At 42.9% G+C, this 20,372-nt stretch overlaps 2 protein-coding genes across 6 annotated transcripts in view; one reads left to right on the top strand and one right to left on the bottom strand.

Moving 5' to 3' along the window:
• Positions 1-448: 448 nt before the first annotated feature.
• On the top strand, positions 449-19,454 carry CENPT (centromere protein T). Of its 3 annotated transcripts, none has more exons than XM_039327441.1 (16): positions 449-1,733; positions 2,779-2,887; positions 3,349-3,442; positions 4,213-4,343; positions 4,956-4,989; positions 6,387-6,532; positions 6,738-7,292; positions 8,065-8,238; positions 10,321-10,545; positions 10,998-11,231; positions 12,301-12,534; positions 13,602-13,835; positions 14,801-14,897; positions 16,065-16,229; positions 16,475-16,579; positions 18,191-19,454. In XM_039327441.1, exons 1-16 carry the CDS (start codon positions 1,434-1,436, stop codon positions 18,318-18,320), a joined length of 2,967 nt encoding a protein of 988 aa, XP_039183375.1. In that variant the 5' UTR covers positions 449-1,433; the 3' UTR covers positions 18,321-19,454. The 3 variants fall into 3 exon arrangements, with proteins under 3 accessions (XP_039183375.1, XP_039183373.1, XP_039183374.1); XM_039327439.1 differs by having other exon boundaries at positions 538-1,733; positions 4,210-4,343; XM_039327440.1 differs by having other exon boundaries at positions 541-1,733; positions 4,210-4,343; positions 6,741-7,292.
• Positions 19,139-20,372, bottom strand: part of TSNAXIP1 (translin associated factor X interacting protein 1) — a 17,834-nt gene continuing 16,600 nt past the window's right edge. For all 3 annotated transcript variants that reach the window (XM_039327444.1, XM_039327442.1, XM_039327443.1), the window contains one exon: positions 19,139-20,148. In XM_039327444.1, the coding sequence (XP_039183378.1) occupies positions 19,890-20,148 (259 nt within the window). In that variant the 3' untranslated portion in view covers positions 19,139-19,889. The remainder of the gene's footprint in view (positions 20,149-20,372) is intronic.

The raw sequence follows: 20,372 nt of genomic DNA, 5'->3' as shown, positions 1-20,372 counted from the left end.
ACAAATTGAAGGCATAGCATGACATGACTTTTCTAATATTCTAATATTGAGAGGACAGCTTTTCCAAGAAAATTTTTTTTATTAATTTGCTTTTAATAATATTTAGTGAGTTTAATAACTTTATGGGAGAATGCAACTTTGAGTCAGTGTTGACTTCTGGTGATTGTCTAGATAGGTCTTTGCAGTTGTTTTGACAAGATTTTGGATGTGGTTTGCCATTGCCTGTTTCCTAAGGCTAAGAGATAGTGACTGGCCCAAGGTCACCCAGCCTAAAGCCGGACTAGAACTTACAGTCTCTGGTTTCTAGCCTGGTGCTTAAGCACTTCATCAGACTGGCTCTCTAGCTATTTTTAATGCCCTCTAAAAGCCACTTCCATTACTAATTAATGATCTTGAATAATGATTATCTACAATTTCATGAAATTCTCCAGTTATTACTCAGTGGCTTTCCCCCCAGTGTTCAATATTTCTATCTATTTAATTAACTAGGTTTTAACTCAGGCATTAACCACGCTTAGCTCAAAAGCAGCAATATATAAATACACAATCATAAACAAAAATACAATCAGACTGTATTTACGAGCATAAAAGCATAACATTGAGTATATTCACTCAGCAAGAAAATTTACTAAGTATTTAATTACTTTGCTGACTCATCTATTAATCCCCAGTCATTTCAGAACAGTCCTGTTTTAAAGTTTTTTTTAAAAAAAAAATTAAAATCAAGAGTGCAGATCTTATATTTCACGGGAAGGCCTTCCAATGGAGAATTCCAGCCGAGAATGCTTGCCTTCAAGTTCTGTCACAGCAGATTGCACACTGCTGACTTAAGTAATATAAAATTATTGTTGTTGCCTTTGATAGGGTTTGTATTAATGCTGGGCTAAATCGATTAGTATCTGAGTTAATAAACAATAAGCTACCAGATCTCTATAGTTTCTGGTCCATTACCAAGTCCTCTAGATTCCAAAGTGGTGTATTTGTTTACTGTTTAATTTGTTTGGTTTTGAGTTAGCATATTGTGTGAATCCAGCCTCCCAACTAGCCTTCAATCTGCTGCCTTCAAAAATCGGTTGGAGTGGAACTGCCATATTTCTAGCTGGCATAGCTATGTTCGGAACTGACAGAAGAGGGTCCCTTTATTCAATGTTGGAGTATGCAGAATTATTTGTCCAGCTGGACAAGGATGCAACTGAGAACTGGAATCCCGAACCTTTTCAAGATTGCACAGAAAAGTACGTTACTGCGGGATCATTGGATGCTAGCATCTCCTCCTACTGAAAAAAGATGCAAGCCAGCTTTCTTCTTTTTCTTCTTCTTTCCAAGGACCCCTGGTCTCCTTATCCCAGAGGCGGCAGAACAGCCTTCCCGAACTCGATCCCACCCTGCGACGCAAATCCCCGCGCTTTCGTGGAGAAACAAACACGTTACGAATGGAAACCAACCCACGTCCAGTTAGCAGTCCAACGTTTCCGGGCGGGCTCTATCCGGAACTCCATCTCCCGGCGGCCCGTGCGAGGCAGGGAGGCTGGAGCGTTCTCGCGAGAGTTGCTGGGCAGCGGTGTCTGCTTGAATCCCGACGCGGGAGAGGACTTCGCAGAGCGCCTGCCGGCTCGTGCCTGTCTCGTAACGGTCTCGGCGGGCGAGCCATGGCCAGCCGATGGAGCCTGCGAAAACAGCCGGAGAGGGAACCGCAAGAGCGCAGGAAGTCGCTGCGGTTGGCTAGCCAGAAGGTGCGGGGACTAGAAGGCTTGGGCGGCGGCGGCATCCCCTTCTCCCGGCAACCCGACCAGAGAAGCGTTGCTTTCCCGCCTCAACGTGCCATAAGCAGTCTTCTTTCAATATGGGTGGGGTGGGGAGGACTCCAGTTCCTATCATCCCCAGCCCTCCTCCCTCTCCCACCTGTCTTGGACTACCGTTCTCATTCCCAACATGGCCCTGCTTGCTAGACTCCAGAAGGATTGTATCTACCGTGAGCCTCTTTTCTTGGAAAAAACGAAGGTCCAGCCTGAAAAAAAGGGGCAAATCTGGGGGGGAAACGCTCACAAGAACGGGGGGGGGGGAAACCCTAATTGTTTATGTTTACAAACTGCTTTACAAAGGAAAGTTCAAGAGCAAAAGCAAGTAAAAAAATGAATCTGAATGACAGGTTTTTGAAATAAAGGGCTATCCTTTATAATAGAGGGCATATGGTCACTGTAGTTATGGGGGTGAGCCTTCTCCCACTTAGTTCTGAAATGCAGGAATAAACCTCTCCATCCATCTGAGTAAGCCTGAGAATCTGAGATTTGACTATTTATGGGCAACAGTCTCCTTGTATGTTTCCAGAGTAAAGACAAGAATTGTTTCCCACCTTACTTCATTGATTTTTTTCCCTCCCTTGTGCTTTCTTGAAAGACATTGTCAAGGAACAATAGACCCAGGCATAGTTGTTTAAGAGAGAACTCCTAAGCTTTCCTTTAGGGAAAATGACTTACATTGTATGATGTACTAGAATAGGCTAAAATAACATGCAGCCATTGTTTTAGCGTGTAGAGTGAAGAAAAAGAAACACATAAACTATAAGATGTATTACATGGCTTTATATTACATGACAATATAAATCTCCACAAAATACAGCCTTATTCAGCCTAACTTTTATATAATAAGCAGAATAAGAGGTGATATCCTTGCTTAATTGTTTGTATTCATGAATTCTGGTATTGAATTAGTGGAGTGCCTCATTGCCACTTGTCTTTTACAATTGCAATCACCGTCTTTGGGCTCTTTTTATTTCAGGCTGTACCCTTCAATCATCAAAGATCTGTGGCTTACCAGGCACCTACCACCTCTGCATTGATGGATTTTGCAACACCTCGAACCGTTTTTAAGAAGGTCCTACAGACACGTAAGTATGGGTGGGGGAGAGCAACATTTCAGGTCGTGTTACATTGGAGAAGTACAGAATCACAGATAAAACAGAGTCATTGCTAATTACAGGCTACTCACAACAACAAAGACCCAGAAACATGAAACAACAAACATATAATAAAAAATGAAATACTTCAGTGACAAGTTTAAAATTTTGAAAGGATAATCTGCATTTTGAATGTTCACCATCTTAACTTGCACACTGTTTATTAGCTACAATATGTTCCACATCCAGAAGGATGGCTAGTAAACTCTCCCCACCCAGAGTCAGTTGTATCTTTGTGTTATGCCAAATGAAAGGAACAGTCTAGGATGTACTTCAGAAGGTGAAAGGATGAACGATATGAGAACTCACAGGGCAGTGACAGCCATGGTTTTGAAGCACTTTTGAATTCAGCTCTTGCTGAAATAATGTTCACTGTTTGTTTTTTTCCACAGAGCCAATTGTTTCCCCTTTTGTTTCTGAGAAACCTGATTCTCCAAAACCAATTGATACATTTTTCCATTTTCCTGAGAAGACTGATTCTTCCATGTAAGTGGTTCCTTTGTGTTTTGCATTGACTACAATAAAGGCTACAAACCTTCAGCTATTTTTTGAGTGTTCTGAGTAACACACTTAGGATCGTAATGTAAAATTGCAGCACCCAAAAAGGCAAAACAAAAAAACAGTGAAATCTTTGTTTCTCTGCAATGGGCATGGACCTTAAAAGCAGACATTTTAAAGCCACCAAACCAAGTCTTAAATAAAAATATTTCTGTTTCTCTTGGAATCAGCCAAGAAATGGCTGATACTGAAATGCATTCAAGCAAGGAATTAATAATGTATTAGTTTATTACTTGTGTTATTATTAAATTAATAGATGTTATCGATTAAATTGTTAATAAAAATATTGTGATACTTTTAATGGTCTACTTTTGTGAGTTCTGAGAACTTATATGGCTAAAATCTGATTAGATATTTTTTTTTTTGTATGCATTTGGCATCCACTGCAAATCAGTCAAATCACATCTTTACATAGTACGTGGACTCACTTACTGGCAGTTACGTACCACTTCTGAATAATAACTCCTTATTTTGGTCCTCATTGAATAATCTATTTTCCCTATTACCTAACCAAGGGAAGTATTGCCGTAGCTATTCTGTCATGCTCAGCATGGATTAAAAATGAAACAGACATATTGATGCAGAGTATATATACTTTCGATGCACCTAGAATTGTTTAGATTTTGATTTAAGCACTATGAAGGCTTGTTTCTTTGAGAACAGTATTCTGCTAGCTCTGTCTTGTCAACCTTTAGCAGTCTGGAAGTCAGCCTGTCAGACCTCTCTCAGAGGCAGAAGTCTAAGATTACACGGCATCCTACGAGATCGAAAAAGGTCCGTCTCTCCGTATTTGAAAGAGGTCTGAATAACCAGCTTCACTCCAGCACAGGTAAGTGTGTAGGCTAATCTGATCAAGTTTGGGATGTTTTTTTAAAAAATGTTTCGCTTAAAGAAATAAAGGAAATAGTTGATCCTATGTTTCTGACATCCTATAAGTCAGGTTAAAGTGTTAAGAAAATTACCTAAGGATTTGTTAGCCTGGATCACAGCACTCTTCTTTATGGAGATCAGATAATGGTCAGAAGAAATAAGAGATAATAATGTCTATATTATGGCCAGTTAATGTATTCCAAGGAAGAGGACATGCCTGGCCTGTGAAATAGGATAGGCAGTAAACATATTTATTACTGTATATTCTCCTGGGTATTACTGCTGATTCCCGTGTTTAATTTCTCTATAATGTTGAAGAATGCTGCAGTGACATTGCTCAGATTAAAGCAGATCCAAGTTATTCTCAGGTCCCCTAAAGTAGAACAGTGACTTGAAGTTAACAAAAAATCCTGGGCGTGGCAATAAATACAATTAAGTTATTTATCTTACTTTGGACAGTGATTTCATTGACTTCTAATGACTAGCTCAACTTATTCATTAATTCATATTTCAGTAGTAAGACTTCCGCATATAAGCAGCCCATCTAATATATCTTAATCTCCCTTTGCAGATCAGGGTTTGCTGGACCACACATCTTTGACAAAGTAGGTTGCAATTTTTTTTTTTTTTGGTTGCACTCAAACTATTGTTGCTTCCTTTGCCTCTAGATGCTTAGCAGATGGGGCTGACATGTCAGGATGGCAGAAATTGTGAAAATACTTGTTTTTCTGTGATAGTGCCTCAGTCAGTACAAAGAGTGGAGAGTCTTAGGCCCATGTGCCATGTTTCCACTTTCCCTAGTCCAGGGGTAGGCAATAGCTGGCTCAGGAATTCTGGGAGTTGAAGTGCACGAGTCATAAAAGAGCCAAGGTTGCCTATCCCTGCCCTAGTCAAACAAGGCTTAAATTTAGCATATTCTTCTGTTATGGCCGGGTAGACGTTGGTGGGCTACTGTGTAGCATTGAGCTTTCTATATGTTGCAAAGCAGCTGTAGGCACAGATGATTTTGTTCCAGTTGTTGGTTATGATTTACCTATTGGATATTATTGACGTTTATTATATTTCATTCATGGGTTCTATTTATATTTTGCCATCCTGCTCGGTTAAACTTTTACTGCTATCAATTAAATACATAAGAAAGTATTTGCAATAGCATTAAGCTGACAAGTATAGGTAGCCCTCGACGTATGAGCACAGTTGAGCCCCAAATTTCTGTTGAGTTTTGCCCCATTTTACGGCCTTTCAACCCACAGCTGTTAAGTGAACTGGAGCAGTTGATAAGTTAGTAAGCCGATTGTCAAAAGGTCACAAAAAGGGATCATATGGGCTCAGGACACTGCAGCTGTCATAAATACGAACCTGTTGCCAAGCATTCGAATGTAAATCACGTGACCCCGGGGATGCTGTAAAGGTCGTAAGGGTGGAAAATGGCCATAAGTCACCTTTTTCAGTGCCGTTGTAACTTTGAACGGTCACTAAATGAACTGTTGTAAGTCGAGGACTACCTGTATTCATATTGGCATCCTTTAAAAGCCCATCTAAAGCGATGCAACTCAGCTGATTTTCCAAAGGCAGGGACAATGAGGACCAAATGCAGTTCCCGGGAGGATTGCAATCTGTAGGCTGAGAATGATGCAGGAAATGGTTTTATCCTGGCTAAATGGATCTCAGAAAAGGGTTACCTTCAGAAGTTCTGCTCTGGAAGATCTTAATATCCAGGAAGATCCAACCACTGCTACATGGACTGGATCTGATCTGAGCCATGGTGGCACAGTGGTGAGAATGCGGTATTGCAGGCTGACTCTGCCCACTGCCAGCAGTTCGATCTTGAGCAGCTCAAGGTTGACTCAGCCTCCCATCCTTCCGAAGTCGGTAAAATGAGGACCAAGATTATTGGGGGGCAACAGGCTGACTCTATAAACTGCTTAGAGACAGCTGTAAAAGCACTCTGAAGCGGTATATAAGTCATAAGTGCTAGCGCTGTCTGCTGTTCTGTTCTCAGGTCTCTTCAGATCTCTTTTACAACTCCAGCACCATTGAACTCTGCTGGGAAAAAAGGCTTGATGCGTAGGCCCAAACACTACCGAGGAGTTAATGTGAAGGATTTTGAAGGGGGTCTTGAACAAGGCTTGCTGCAGATCAAAGATTGTGAGTCCGATTTGGGGTGTTTTTGTTTTGGTGTGTCTGTTAGAGCACCGCCTGGGAACTGAGAGGTGAGAATGGGTTACAATCTCTTCTGGAGACAGAATCAACTGAACCTGGGATGGTATCGAGAAGCAAAAAAAAAAAAAAATAATGAAATCAAAGTTATATTTCCATCTGAACGGCTAACTTTGGTTTAAATTGTTGCCAGCAGCAGAAAACTATCCTGAAGACCAGAAAATGACAACGCTCCAATCCAACAACACAGAGGCTCAGTCGGTGGAGACAGAAGTCTTTCTCCCACCTCATTCCAGTGAGGAGAATGACACGGAGCCGTCTAATGTTCCACCAGAACCGGATTTGGCGAGGCAATCTTTAGGTGATGGGAGGGCGCCATCTCTTAGCCAAACACGGTTAGCCAGACAGGACGAAACATCTGACATGGAAGTTGAAAAAGTGGCCGAAAGCATCCCAAAGGAAATCCTGGCGCCAGGAAGCGAACGTACGGTTGAAGCAGAAACCGAATGCACGGAAGAAAAGGACGATCGTTCCAAAAGAAGGTGCCAAGAGAGCCCAGAGGGTGCAGGAAAAGGATTGAGACTCAGTCTGGGAAAAGAGAACTTAAGTCCAGGATCTGAAGATGCCAGCAGCACAGAAAGCATTTCCCAGAAAAGAAGAGTCACACCTCAAAGGCAACAGCAAAAGAATTTTCATGGAAACAGTCCTGATGAGGAACCCTCCACTCACAAACAGCCTTTGAAGATTGGTATGTTAGTTGCTGGGCTGAAGGGGGAAAAAATACCTTCATATATCACTCTTTGCCAGGGGTCCTCAACCTCCGGACCACGGCCCATTGCCGGGCTGTGGGCTGTTCGGAACCGGGCCGTGGAAGGAGCGGGTGGGTGCACACGGGCATCCTGACTTGCACGAGCAGCAGGCAAGCACATGCCTGCATGCTCCATTTGCATGAGCGGCAGGCATGTAGGCACGCTGTTGGTGCAAGTGGAGCTGCGAGCTCACATGCTTCCCGCCGTGAGTGCGGAACCAACCCCTCGCCCCACCCACCCACCTGGGTCCGCAAAGCTGGAAAGATTGGGGAACTCTGATCTATGCTTTGCTATTATTTCTCTCTCCACGTTGGCAGATGTCTCAGAAGCTTTTGTCTATGGAGGTTCTCAGTCATCCCAGGTCATGGCTGTCCCACAGGTGCTTTTTCAAAAGGCAACTGGACTTCCTTTGTTTTTCCTGGAAGGCGTTGCGCTTCTCATCCAAGAAGCTTCTTCAGTTTTGAGTCAAGACTGAAGAAGCTTCTTGGGTGAGAAGCCGAGCGTCTTCAAGGAGAAACAAAGTCCAGTTGCCTTTTGAAAAAGCATCTTGGGGACTTGGAAGCGTCTCTTGCCTCCAAAAATTGTAAAAATGCCCGGAGTGGATCCAGAATAAGGTACTAGTGTAACCTTCAAAAATGCCTTTCAGTATTTTATTATTATTATTATTTTACATTTAATATTTGTGACTGTTTCTTAATTTTGCCAATCTAGGCCTGGGTGCAAGAAGCAGTTTCTCAACTTGGCTGAGTAGAAAAATTGCCAGGCGTTCAGTGAATGAGTTGGTGGCACACTTCACCCAGGAGTTGGATAACCTTCTCCCAGGAGTTGCAGGACGGGGTCTGGCCAAGGTTGACCTGGAGAAAGGATCTTCCCTTCGTGAAAAAAGTAAGTGTATGTGGCCGGTAGTTAGCCAGTAGATGTGTGGAAGCTTTTGCAAGAATTATGTGGAAAAAATGCTGCGAATGGAGGTACACCATCTTGTGCCACTCTGAATAAATTGCCTTGAAACATGTAATTAATTAGGAGCCTCCGCTTAATCATTACACGTGCAGAACCCAGGTTCAGCTCCCATCATCTCCAGTTCTTCTTCTTCTTCTTGTGCCATATCCGTTATCGGACATTGGCGATCATGTTGGCGATCCTGTTTTTATCAGCAGCCGCACGAAAAAGTGCTGCTGAGTTTTGTCCAAACCAGTCCCTTAGATTTTGAAGCCACGATGTTTTTCTTCTGCCTGGACCTCGTTTGCCTTCAATCTTTCCCTGGAGGATTAAATGGAGTATGCCGTGTTTTTCTGGGTGTCGCATCACATGTCCGAAATATTCTAATTTTCGTTTTTTAATTGTTTTGATGATTTTCCTGGGCTTTCCCAGGCGGCTGATCACCTCCTCATTTCTGATCTTGTCAACCCAGATTATACGTAACAGCCGCCTATAAATCCACATTTCAAATGCTTCTGGTCTCTTCAGGTGGCCTTCTGTCAGAGACCAACTCTCTACTCCATAGAGCAGGATAGAAAAAATAGAGCATCTGACAAGTCTGATTTTCAGTCTTAGGCTTATGTCGTGACTGCAGAAGACCTTTTTCATTTTGAAGAATGCTGTTCGAGCTTTCTCTATCCTTGTCTTTACCTCAGTGGTCATGTCCCCGCTTTCATGTAAATTAGAACCGAGGTGCGTGATCCTTTCAACTTTTTCTAATGGTATTCCTTCTGAATTTATTGGTGGTAAATTAACGGGTTGTTTGCTGATGACCATGATCTTGGTTTTTTTGAGGTGTTAAGCTTCAAGCCGTATTTTTCCGATATTTCTGTGATTCTGTTGATGAGGTTGATCCAGTTAGATCAGGGAAAGAATCCTGTCTCAATCACAGGGGAGTGACAGTCAGCGTAGATAATACTGAATTTAGAGCTCTGACTTGGGGCTGAAGTGACGCCTTGCCCTAAGCTATATAATCATTTGGTTTTGGTTTCATGTATTGTGTGAATTCAGTCTTTTCCTTTTTTTGGTGTGATTTCCAGAGCAATTCTAAAGAAAGCTCCTGAAGGTTGGCTTTGTTTTGTGACTTGGAGGATGAGAAATACTCCAAAATTTTCACCTCAGCCTTAAAATAAACATGGATTTAAAAAAAAAAAAATCACTCCCTCCAAAAGCCTAGGAAATCCATCCTCTGAATGCTTTTCATTATCTTCCCCAGAATACTAAAATAGCTTATGAATTGTTATATGAACCCAGACAAGTATAATTTTATGGAGGTTAAAGAATCCATAACTTAATGTGATGGAGAACTCAAGAGAAATGAGCAGCATCTAGCAATATCTCAATAACAGATTCACAGAGTTGGAAGGGACCTTGGAGGTCATCTAGTCCAACCCCTGCTCAGGCAGGAAACCCTGTATCATTTCAGACAAATAATTGTCTAATCTCTTAAAAACATCCAGTGTTGGAGCATCCACCGCTTCTGGAGGCAGGTTGTTCCACTGGTTAATTGTTCTAACTGTCAGGAAGTTTCTCCTTAGTTCCAGGTTGCTTCTCTCCTTGATTAGTTTCCATCCATTGCTTTCTGTCCTGCCTTCAGGCGCTTTGGAAAATAGCTTGACTCCCTCTTCTTTGGGGCAGCCCCTGAGATATTGGAAGACTGCCTTCATTTCACCCCCTAGTCCTTCTTTTCATTAAACTAGACATACCCAATAACCGTTCTTTGTATGTTTTAGCCCCCAGTCCCCTAATACCTGAAACAGGGGGGTGAGTTGCGCACAAAAGGTAAAGAGGCAATAGCTCCTGGCTCGCTTCTGCCACATGGTACTTTGAGATGAACCTTTAACACGTGAATAAAGAGGAAATGTGGAATATTTGGAAAGGATCTCGAAACAGTAATAGACTCAGTGACACATGCCAGCAGACTGTGTTTTTAAAAGCTATTGATTAAATGTGTCTCCTTTCTCTTTTCTAACTTTTTTTTCTCTTTAGCTGTTGAGATCTCTCAAAGTCCTAGAGTGAGAACTCCAAACAGACGCGCAAGTGGGAAGACTCCAAGGAGCCTGGAGAGGATGCCATTTAAGGATAGAACAAACCCACAAACAGGTGGTCGAAATAGAACAAGAGAAATGAGGAATGTGGACACTGAACAGATTCTGGAGTTTGAAGCCGAAGACAATCCAGAAGTCGAGGAGATGTCAGAATCTGAGGACATTGGTAAGCCCATTTACTTATTTAACTTTATTTGTATAGCTGCCCATCTCACATAAAAGCGACTGGACAGCAAGACGTTGATAACTTGGAGAATAATAAAGGACAGCTGGAGCAAACTTGGCTTATTAGATACATTTCAAACTGATTCACTTAAGAAATTGATTCTGAGGGGGCTTCAAAGGCAATTTAGAAATTAATCCTATCCTGGATCAGGTCCATATGTTGAGAGCGTCATCCTTTTAAGCTGCCATAGTTGGGCTTCAGAAAGTATAGTCCTCTCCCAAAGGATTCCCCACATGATTTGGGTTTGCCCAGAAGCCTTCTTGCTAAATTTAATAAAGCCAGGGATTTTAATGTGAATCCCATAAAATTAATCCTTTAGTAACTTTCGGATTATCTGTGAAGGAGATGGAAGATCTTTCTCTTTTCTTTTTTTCTTCCTTTTTTCTCTTTAGCTATTGAGATCTCTCAAAGTCCTAGAGTGGTAACTCCAAACAGACGTGCAAGTGGGAAGACCCCAAAGAGCCTGGACAGGACCCCATTTAAGGAAATGAGAGATAGAACCAATCCACAAACAGGTGGTCGAAATAGAACAAAAGAAATGAGGAATGTGGAAACTGAACAGATTCTGGAGTTTGAAGACGAAGACAATCCAGAAGTCGAGGAGATGTCAGAATCTGAGGATATTGGTAAGCTAATTTATTTATTTAATCAGAACAGAACTGGAAGGGACCTTGGAGGTCTTCTAGTCCAACCTGCTGCTCATGCAGAAGACCCTATACCGTTTCAGACAAGTGGCTGTCCAGTCTTTTCTTAAAAAACACCAATGATGAAGCACCCAGAACTTCTGGTGGCAAGCTGTTCCACTTGTTAATTGTTCTCACTGTTAGGAAGTTTCTCCTTCATTCCAGGTTGCTTCTCTCCTCAATTAGTTTCCATCTGTTGCTTCTTGTCTTGCTTTCTCGTGCTTCGGGAAAAAAGTTGAGTCCCTCTTCTTTGTGGCAGCCCCTGAAATACTGAAACACTGTTATCATGTCACCCCGAGTCCTTCTTTCCTCAGTACTAGCCATACCAATTTTTGGAACCATTCTCCATACATTTAGTCTCCAGACCTTTAATCGTCTTGATTGCTCTTCTCTGCTCTTTTTCCAAAGTCTCAACATCTTTTTTGTAATGTGGTGAGCCAAACTGGAAGTAGTATTCCAGGTGTGGTCTTACTAAGGCTTTATAAAGCAGTAGTAATACTTCACATGATTTTGATTATATGCCTTTGTTTATGCAACCAAGGATTGTATTAGCTTTTTTTGGTTTGTCTCCCACACTGCTGACTTTACTTAACCATATTTGTATAGCCGCCCATCTCACATAAAAGTGACTGGACAGCAAGACGCTGGTAACTAAAGGACAACTGGAGCAAACTTGGTTTATTAGATACATTTCAAACTGATTCACTTAAGAAATTGATCCTGAGGGGGCTTCAAAGGCAATTTCGAAATAAATCCTATCCTGAATGAGGTCCATATGTTGAGAGCGTCATCCTTTTAAGCCTGCCATAGTTGGGCTTCAGAAAGTATAGTCCTCTCCCAAAGGATTCCCCACATGATTTGGGTTTGCCCAGAAGCCTTCCTGATAAATTTAATAAAGCCAGGGATTTTAATGTGAATCCCATAAAATTAATCCTTTAGTAACTTTCGGATGATCTGTGAAGGAGACGGAAGATCTTTCTCTTTTCTTTTTTTCTTCCTTTTTTCTCTTTAGCTATTGAGATCTCTCAAAGTCCTAGAGTGGTAACTCCAAACAGACGCGCAAGTGGGAAGACCCCAAAGAGCCTGGACAGGACCCAATTTAAGGAAATGAGAGATAGAACCAATCCACAAACAGGTGGTAGAAATAGAACAAGAGTAATGAGGAATGTGGAAACTGAACAGATTCTGGAGTTTGAAGACGAAGACAATCCAGAAGTCGAGGAGATGTCAGAATCTGAGGATATTGGTAAACTAATTTATTTATTTAATCAGAACAGAACTGGAAGGGACCTTGGAGGTCTTCTAGTCCAACCTGCTGCTCATGCAGAAGACCCTATACCGTTTCAGACAAGTGGCTGTCCAGTCTTTTCTTAAAAAACACCAATGATGAAGCACCCAGAAATTCTGGTGGCAAGCTGTTCCATTTGTTAATTGTTCTCACTGTTAGGAAGTTTCTCCTTCATTCCAGGTTGCTTCTCTCCTCAATTAGTTTCCATCTGTTGCTTCTTGTCTTGCTTTCTGGTGCTTTGGGAAAAAAGTTGAGCCCCTCTTCTTTGTGGCAGCCCTTGAGATGCTGAAGCATCATGTCACCCCAAATCCTTCTTTCCTCAGTACTAGCCATACCAATTTTTGGAACCATTCTCCATACATTTAGTCTCCAGACCTTTAATCGTCTTGATTGCTCTTCTCTGCTCTTTTTCCAAAGTCTCAACATCTTTTTTGTAATGTGGTGACCCAAACTGGAAGTAGTATTCCAGGTGTGGTCTTACTAAGGCTTTATAAAGCAGTAGTAATACTTCACATGATTTTGATTATATGCTTTTGTTTATGCAACCAAGGATTGTATTAGCTTTTTTTGGTTTGTCTCCCACACTGCTGACTTTACTTAATCATATTTGTATAGCCGCCCATCTCACATAAAAGTGACTGGACAGCAAGACGCTGGTAACTAAAGGACAGCTAGAGCAAACTTGGCTTATTAGATACATTTCAAACTGATTCACTTAAGAAATTGATCCTGGGGGGGGGGTTTCAAAGGCAATTTAGAAATTAATCCTATCCTGAGTCAGGTCCATATGTTGAGAGCGTCATCCTTTCAAGCCTGCCGTAGTTGGGCTTCAGAAAGTATAGTCCTCTCCCAAAGGATTCCTCACTATTTGGGTTTGCCCAGAAGCCTTCTTACTAAATTTAATAAAGCAAGGGATTTTAATGTGAATCCCATAAAATTAATCCTTTAGTAACTTTCGGATTATCTGTGAAGGAGACGGAAGATCTTTCTCTTTTCTTTTTTTCTTCCTTTTTTTTTCTCTTTAGCTATTGAGATCTCTCAAAGTCCTAGAGTGGTAACTCCAAACAGACGTGCAAGTGGGAAGACCCCAAAGAGCCTGGACAGGACCCCATTTAAGGAAATGAGAGATAGAACCAATCCACAAACAGGTGGTCGAAATAAAACAAAAGAAAAGAGGAATGTGGAAACTGAACAGATTCTGGAGTTTGAAGACGAAGACAATCCAGAAGTTGAGGAGATGTCAGAATCTGAGAATATTGGTAAGCTAATTTACTTAATCATAATCATCTCACACAAAAATGAGTCTGAATGGCAAGATGCTGGTAAGTTGTAGAATGCTAAAGCTCAGCAGGAGCAAATGTAGCTTATTAGATACATTTCAAACTGATTAATATAAGAAATTGATCCTGGGGGAACTCAAGGTCAATTAAAAATTAGTCTTATCCTGAATTTCAGTTCCATACGTTGAGAGCTTCATTCTTTTAAGGCAGTCATGGTTGGTCTTCTGAAAGTATATTCTTCTCCCAAAGCCTGGCTTCTTCTCAAATTATTCCTCACATCATTTGGGTTTCTCCAGAAGGCTTCTTTCTAGATTTAATAAAGTGATTTTAATGTGAACCCTGTAAAATCTAGTCCTTTACAGATAGTCCTTGACTTACAACCGTTCGTTTACTGACCCTTTAGTGAGGTGACAATGGCACTAAAAAGGGGGGGACCTTGTGACCATTTTTCACACTCTACATCTGTTGAACATCCCCCTGGTCATGTGATCAAAATGTATACTCTTGGCAACTGACTCATATTTATGACGGTCGCAGTGCCCCGGGGTCACGTGATCCCCTTTTGCAACTTCCTGACAAGCAAATTCAATGGGGAAGCCTGGTTCACTTAACAACTGGGTTACTAACTTAACAGCTGGAGTGATTCCCTTAACAACGGTGACAAGAAAGGGCATAAAATGGGGCAAAATTCACCTTAAAAAATGTCTCACTTAGCATCATGTTTTGAGCTCAATTGTAGTCATAAATTGAGGACTACCTGTAGTAACTTTGGGATTATCTGTAAACGAGATGGAGGACACACACACACACACACACACACACAGAGAGAGAGAGAGAGAGAGAGAGAGAGAGAAGGTATAAACAATTGCTATGTTTCCTGCCTGTTGAAGTTTCATGTGCTTTGGGAAAGTGATAATGAGATTCTACCTTCCTTTCTCTCTCAGAACCAACTGGCAAAACACCGGCCTTTGTTCGGGCTAAAGCTTTTCACTGTACCCCATTGCTGTCCAGCCCACGTGTTCTGAAAGAGGCGGCTTCTGGGTATGTATGCGGTTGTAGGGAGACAGAACTCTAGCCCCCCCCCAACCACCGTGTGTTTACAGGCCCTCCTGTACAGCCATTCAAAAATGATCAGGGGACTGGAGGCTAAAACATACAAGGAACGGTTGCTGGAATTGGCTATGTCTAGTCTAACGAAGAGAAGGATGAGTGGGGGATATGATAGCAGCCTTCCAATATCTCAGGGGCTGCCCCAAAGAAGAGGGAGTCAAGCTATTCTCCAAAGCCCCTGAAGGCAGGACAAGAAGCAACGGATGGAACTAATCAAGGAGAGGAGCAACCTAGAACTAAGGAGAAACTTCCTGACCGTTAGAACAATTAACCAGTGGAACAACCTGCCTCCAGAAGCAGCGAATGCTCCAACACTGGAAGTTTTTAAAAGAAACTGGACAGCCATTTGTCCGAAATGGTGTAGGGTTTCCTGCCTGAGCAGAGGGTTGGACTAGATGACCTCCAACTTTTATTATTATTATTATGGATCATCGCACAGTCAGCCAGATGTTCAGACTGGATTTGGCATTTTGTCTACCTATCGAGTCCTTACCCAGGACATGGGATAGGCAGATGTGGATGTTTGATGGTATTACAGATATCGTCGCAGGATGGAAACAGTTCCTAGTAAGGCTGCCTTTTGCAATTGACTAATAGCGAATTTGTCAATGCCAATGGTGTTCAAGTGGTGCTCCACTTGAACACCATTAGTTGAGTCTAATTCTATTGACTTTCAAAAGCCAATAGGAATTGTCCAGGCTGTCTCTGTCCTGCTGAGCCCGCCGAAAGTCCCATTCTGCAAACGGTGCTGCACCAGTTGAGTAGTCCTCGACTTACAACCGGTTGGGGGTCGCGGCATTAAAATGGTTGAGAACCACTGCACTAGAGCCATGTTTAAGATGTGTGGGCTCCCAGATCGTTGGCCATGCCATCTGGGACCACCTGGGAGATGGCTTTCTGCAACACCTGACAGGTCCTTGGTTTCTTCTTCTTGCAGTAGACTCAGTTGCTTAGACCAGAGGTCCCCAACCTTGCCCACTTTATGACTTGTGGACTTCAACTCCCAGAATTCCTCAGCCAGTTGAAGTCCACAAGTCGCGTAGTGACCAAGGTCGAAGACCCCTGGCTTAGACCATCTTTTCAATATTTTTCTTGGAGGTCGCCGGTCAGACAGGATTCGGTCCAACGGCATCCAAAGCCAGCTAAAAAAGCCTGCCGGAGAAAACGGGAGCCGTCCCTCCCCAACAACTTGGTGAAAAAAATGTTCACCCACTATGTCAAGATGCCAGTCACCAAAGAAGCCTTGGAAGTTGTGGAGAGGTGGTGAGTCACCACGATCCCCTTTGGAGAAAGAGGTTTGCCAACTGCACCGAGCTAAGAGAAAATAAAAAAAATGTGTGCTGCTGCCTCTTTCTGTGGTCATGCCTGGGTTTCTTGCCAAGAAACAAATCTGTGGCCAGACTTTTCAGGTTTTCTTGAGGGTTTTGCACTATAATCTGCCTTCGGAGGAGAGGGGGGTGGAGCCGTGCGGTAACTCTCCCAGCTGACTTGAGGCTTCATTTTTCCAGCGTGAACGTGTATTTCAAGCATCTGAGCAATGACCTGGACGCCTACGTGACTCACGCTCGACGGAAGACAGCCGACCCAGCTGATGTGGAACTCCTCATGAAGCGGTAAGGGAGGGTTCGCAAGGTCTCAAGGGCCCTGCATCAACTGAAAAAAGATATTTCAGTGAAGGCTTCCCCACCATAACGCTCTTCAGATGGATGGATGGGGGGGCAAGAACTCCTAGCCGGCGCAGTTCTTGGAAATTCTGACTGTTCATAATCACCCCGTATTTGGAGAGCACCAGGTTAGTGAGGGTTGTTCTTAAAAGTAGAGGAGAGCTTTCCTCAGCTGTTTCTTTGCTCTTAACGTTAAGGGTTAATGTTTCTCCCCTCTTTGCTTTCTTGAGAAACAGCTGAATAACAGAGAGAGAACTGCCAGTGCAGGATTGTAGCAATTACAACAAAGAAGAATGCAATGCTAAGAGTACAGGGAGTACTCAACTGACAACAGTTTATTTAGTGACCGTTTGAAGTTACGGTGGCACTGAAAAAAAGTGACATGACCTCGTTCACACTTATGACCATCGCGGCATCTCCACAGCCACGTGATTTACATTCGGGTGCTTGAGAACTGGTGGTTGCAGTGTCCTGGGGGTTCATAGGATCCCCTTCTGCGACTTTCTGACACGCAAAATCAACAAGAAAAACCAGGTTCCCTTTACAACCGTGTTACTAATTTAGCAGCTGCAGTGATTCACAGAAACAACTGGGGCAAGAAAAATCATAAAACGGGGCAAAACTCAACAAATTTCTCACTTAGCCACATACGTTTTGGGCTCCATTGTGGGTATAAGTTGAGGGCTACCTGTAGCTCAGGGCGATTTACAAAGCCATAAAGGAAACTGGAAGTGCCTGGGCTACATTAAGGCAGAGGTCCCCAACCTTTTGGGCACCAGGGATCGGTTACGTGGAGAGGTTTTTCCACGAACCGGACGGTGCGTGGTTTTGTGTGCTGCCTGCATCCCGCGGATGGGGCTTTGCTTGTTTGTGCAGACCGGTTGATGGCATGCTACGGCCCGGTACCGGTCCACGGACAGGGGTTGGGGACCCCTGGCCTAGCCTAGTCCCTACAGCAGAGGCCCCTAACCTTTTGGGCACCAGGGACGGGTTCCGTGGAGAGAGGTTTTTCCGTGGACCGGAGGAGACATGGTTTTGTGTGCTGCCTGCATCTCGCGGATGGGGCTTGTTTGCACAGCCCAGTTGCTGGCACACCGCGGTCCACGGGCTAGGATTGGGGACTCCTGCATTAGGAGGATTTGTTGGAAAGAGGCAAGCACTATCTCAGTGGTTCTCAACCTGTGGGTCGGGACCCCATTTGGGGTCGAACGACCATTTCATGGGGGTTGCCAAACAACACAGTCCACCATTTTTTCCCCCTTTTCCTTAGTGTGCTCCTCCCTTTTATTCTATTGGCTTTTGAAAGCCAATAGAATAGACTCTCTTGAATAGAGTCTAATTCTATTGGCTTTCAAAAGCCGATAGGAATTGTCCAGGCTGTCTCTGCCCTGCTGAGCCCGCCAAAAGTCCCATTCTGCAAACGGTGCTGCACCAGTTGAGTAGTCCTCGACTTACGACCGGTTGGGGGTCGCGGCATTAAAAAGGTTGAGAACCACTGCACTATCTGGTCTCAGGCGTGCTTCTTTTGGCCTTGTCTTCTTATGACCCCTTTCTGCACAGGCAAGGACTGATAACAGACAAGATGCCTCTGCATGTCCTGGTTGAGCGACACTTACCTTTCGAGTACAGAAAGCTGCTGATCCCGATCGCCACAAGTGGGAACAAAGTGATCCCTCAGAAGCTAAAGTGAGAAGCTGAAACCACTTTGAGGGCAGAACGTTTGTCCTTTGGGGTAAGCAGTGGAGGAAGATGTTCTTATAAGGCTCTGGACTGGAGTGGATGTAGATTTGTCCGTAAGACAGATCATTTACATGACATTTAACTTAAGCATATGGGACCATCTCAGAAACAAACAATGCTGAATTGCACCTATTACAGGAAGATCCTCGTTTTTCTGCCTGTGCTAGGTTTGCAAATTATATTTTGTTAAAAAAAAAAACACACATATTAATTTGGAATAAAACTGTTAACTCTGTACTTTTGTCCTCAAGCAAGCCAAAACGTGTGGTCTTATGCTTATTTTACTAAACCTTTTCTTGTATCTGAAGATATTTGGCTTATAACATTTTTGTAATCTTAGCTATTTTTCTTCCATTTCTTAGATTATCAATAAACGTCCAAATCTAAGTAGGTGCAGTTCTTAAGTAGAACAATAAATTAAGCTACAGGTGTTCCATGCCAGTTATGCAGCTATTCAGCTAGACATATTCTGGACACAGTCTATCCTGATGGACAGATTTGTGTATATAAATTTATCCAACATATACGTTTTTCCAGCTGAGACTTACATGGCAACTTTGAAGGAACAGTATAAACTATTCTCATGATAGCACGTCCCTTCCACATGCTATTGAGGGAAAGTATACATTAGATTTTTAAAAATGGACAAAATGATTTTTTCTTTCTTCACTAATAAGAACTTTTCATATTTGCTTCTCCGCAACATACTGGAAAAAAGAATCCCCTAGCACAAAACCCTTTGATGTCAGATATAGGAAGGCTTATAAGGAAAGTTTATTTAATAGTTTATTGCATCTTAACAACACTGTTTATATAAACAAACTATACATTTTTAAATTGCTAATCTGGAAACCATCAGTTTCCAAGACTTGGTAAGCTCCCTCTTTTTTCAGTGCAAATTGGAGCATAGCAAAAATATGTTGAATTGACAGGGGAAAAAATGGTTATGTTGTTTGGCTTTGTAATTTAGTTTCGCTACCTCTTCAATTGCTTGGCTAACCTGGTTTCTGTGTTTATACTTTCTAGCCTCCAGCAGACTGTGGATAATTCAATTATTATAAATAAAACATAAAACTTCTGAAAACTGCACAGGTTTAAATTATTTTAGCATCCATTTGGCTGAACTGTCATTTCACAATTTCTTCATGGGTTCCTGTTGTGGAATATTTATTGGGAGAGGAAATACTGCTACTTTTTGCAAACAAACCTGGAGCTCTGCCAGATTCCACTTTAACCCTTCCTCCATGAGTGGAAGTTAGTTCCCCAGTCTGAGAAATGGGATGCTCCGTACTAAATATTTTGCATGGATTTTAAAAGACATTTTAATAGCACTGACCGTGGATTTTGTCATTACTTTTAAGCTTTGTCTTAAGCCTAAGAAAATCGACCGGGATCACGGCTTTGCTCCTGCAGGCTCAGTTATCAGCTGCAAGCTCTGGCAGGGCAACTGTTCTCAGTTCGACCTGAGCAGGTCTTACGATTCCAATGAATCTCGGAGCAGGAGAGCAAGTGGGTCGAGTCAGTTGCTGGGATGATCTGCTTCTTCGGCCACGTGAGATGGAGGCACTGGCTGCGGTTGTCCCGAGGCAGCTCCCTGTCTGTGGAGATCTCCCGTCATAAGCCTTTGCATCAGAATGTCTATGGGAAGGGAGACTGCTGGGTCCAGCTGCTCTTTGGGAACTTGGTAGGCATAAGAGAGGTAAGAGTCCAAGGTCTGCTCAGTTAAGCCGTGGTCAATTATACAGAAAGCTGCCCTCAGATCATCAGGCCTCACTTCTCTGGAAAGAAGAGGAGAGCAAAAGCCATTGCTGAAAAGGCGTTACGTCAGACATGTCAAACAGAAGGCCCGGGGGCCGGATGTGGCCCGCAAAGTGGTTTCATGTGCCCCGCGAAGCCATCCTGGAAACAATGAGGGAACGGCCCCCGCTGCCTTGGCCCAGGCCCAGGCCGGCCGGGAGCCAATGTACAATTTTGTGGTGGCCATCTATGTTGAAATTCATTC

Source organism: Crotalus tigris, unplaced genomic scaffold (assembly GCF_016545835.1).
Source record: "Crotalus tigris isolate CLP2741 ecotype Arizona unplaced genomic scaffold, ASM1654583v1 scf7180000024362.2655971311:6658466, whole genome shotgun sequence".
Taxonomy (NCBI): domain Eukaryota; kingdom Metazoa; phylum Chordata; class Lepidosauria; order Squamata; family Viperidae; genus Crotalus; species Crotalus tigris.
This window is presented reverse-complemented; position numbering and strand designations above follow the sequence as displayed.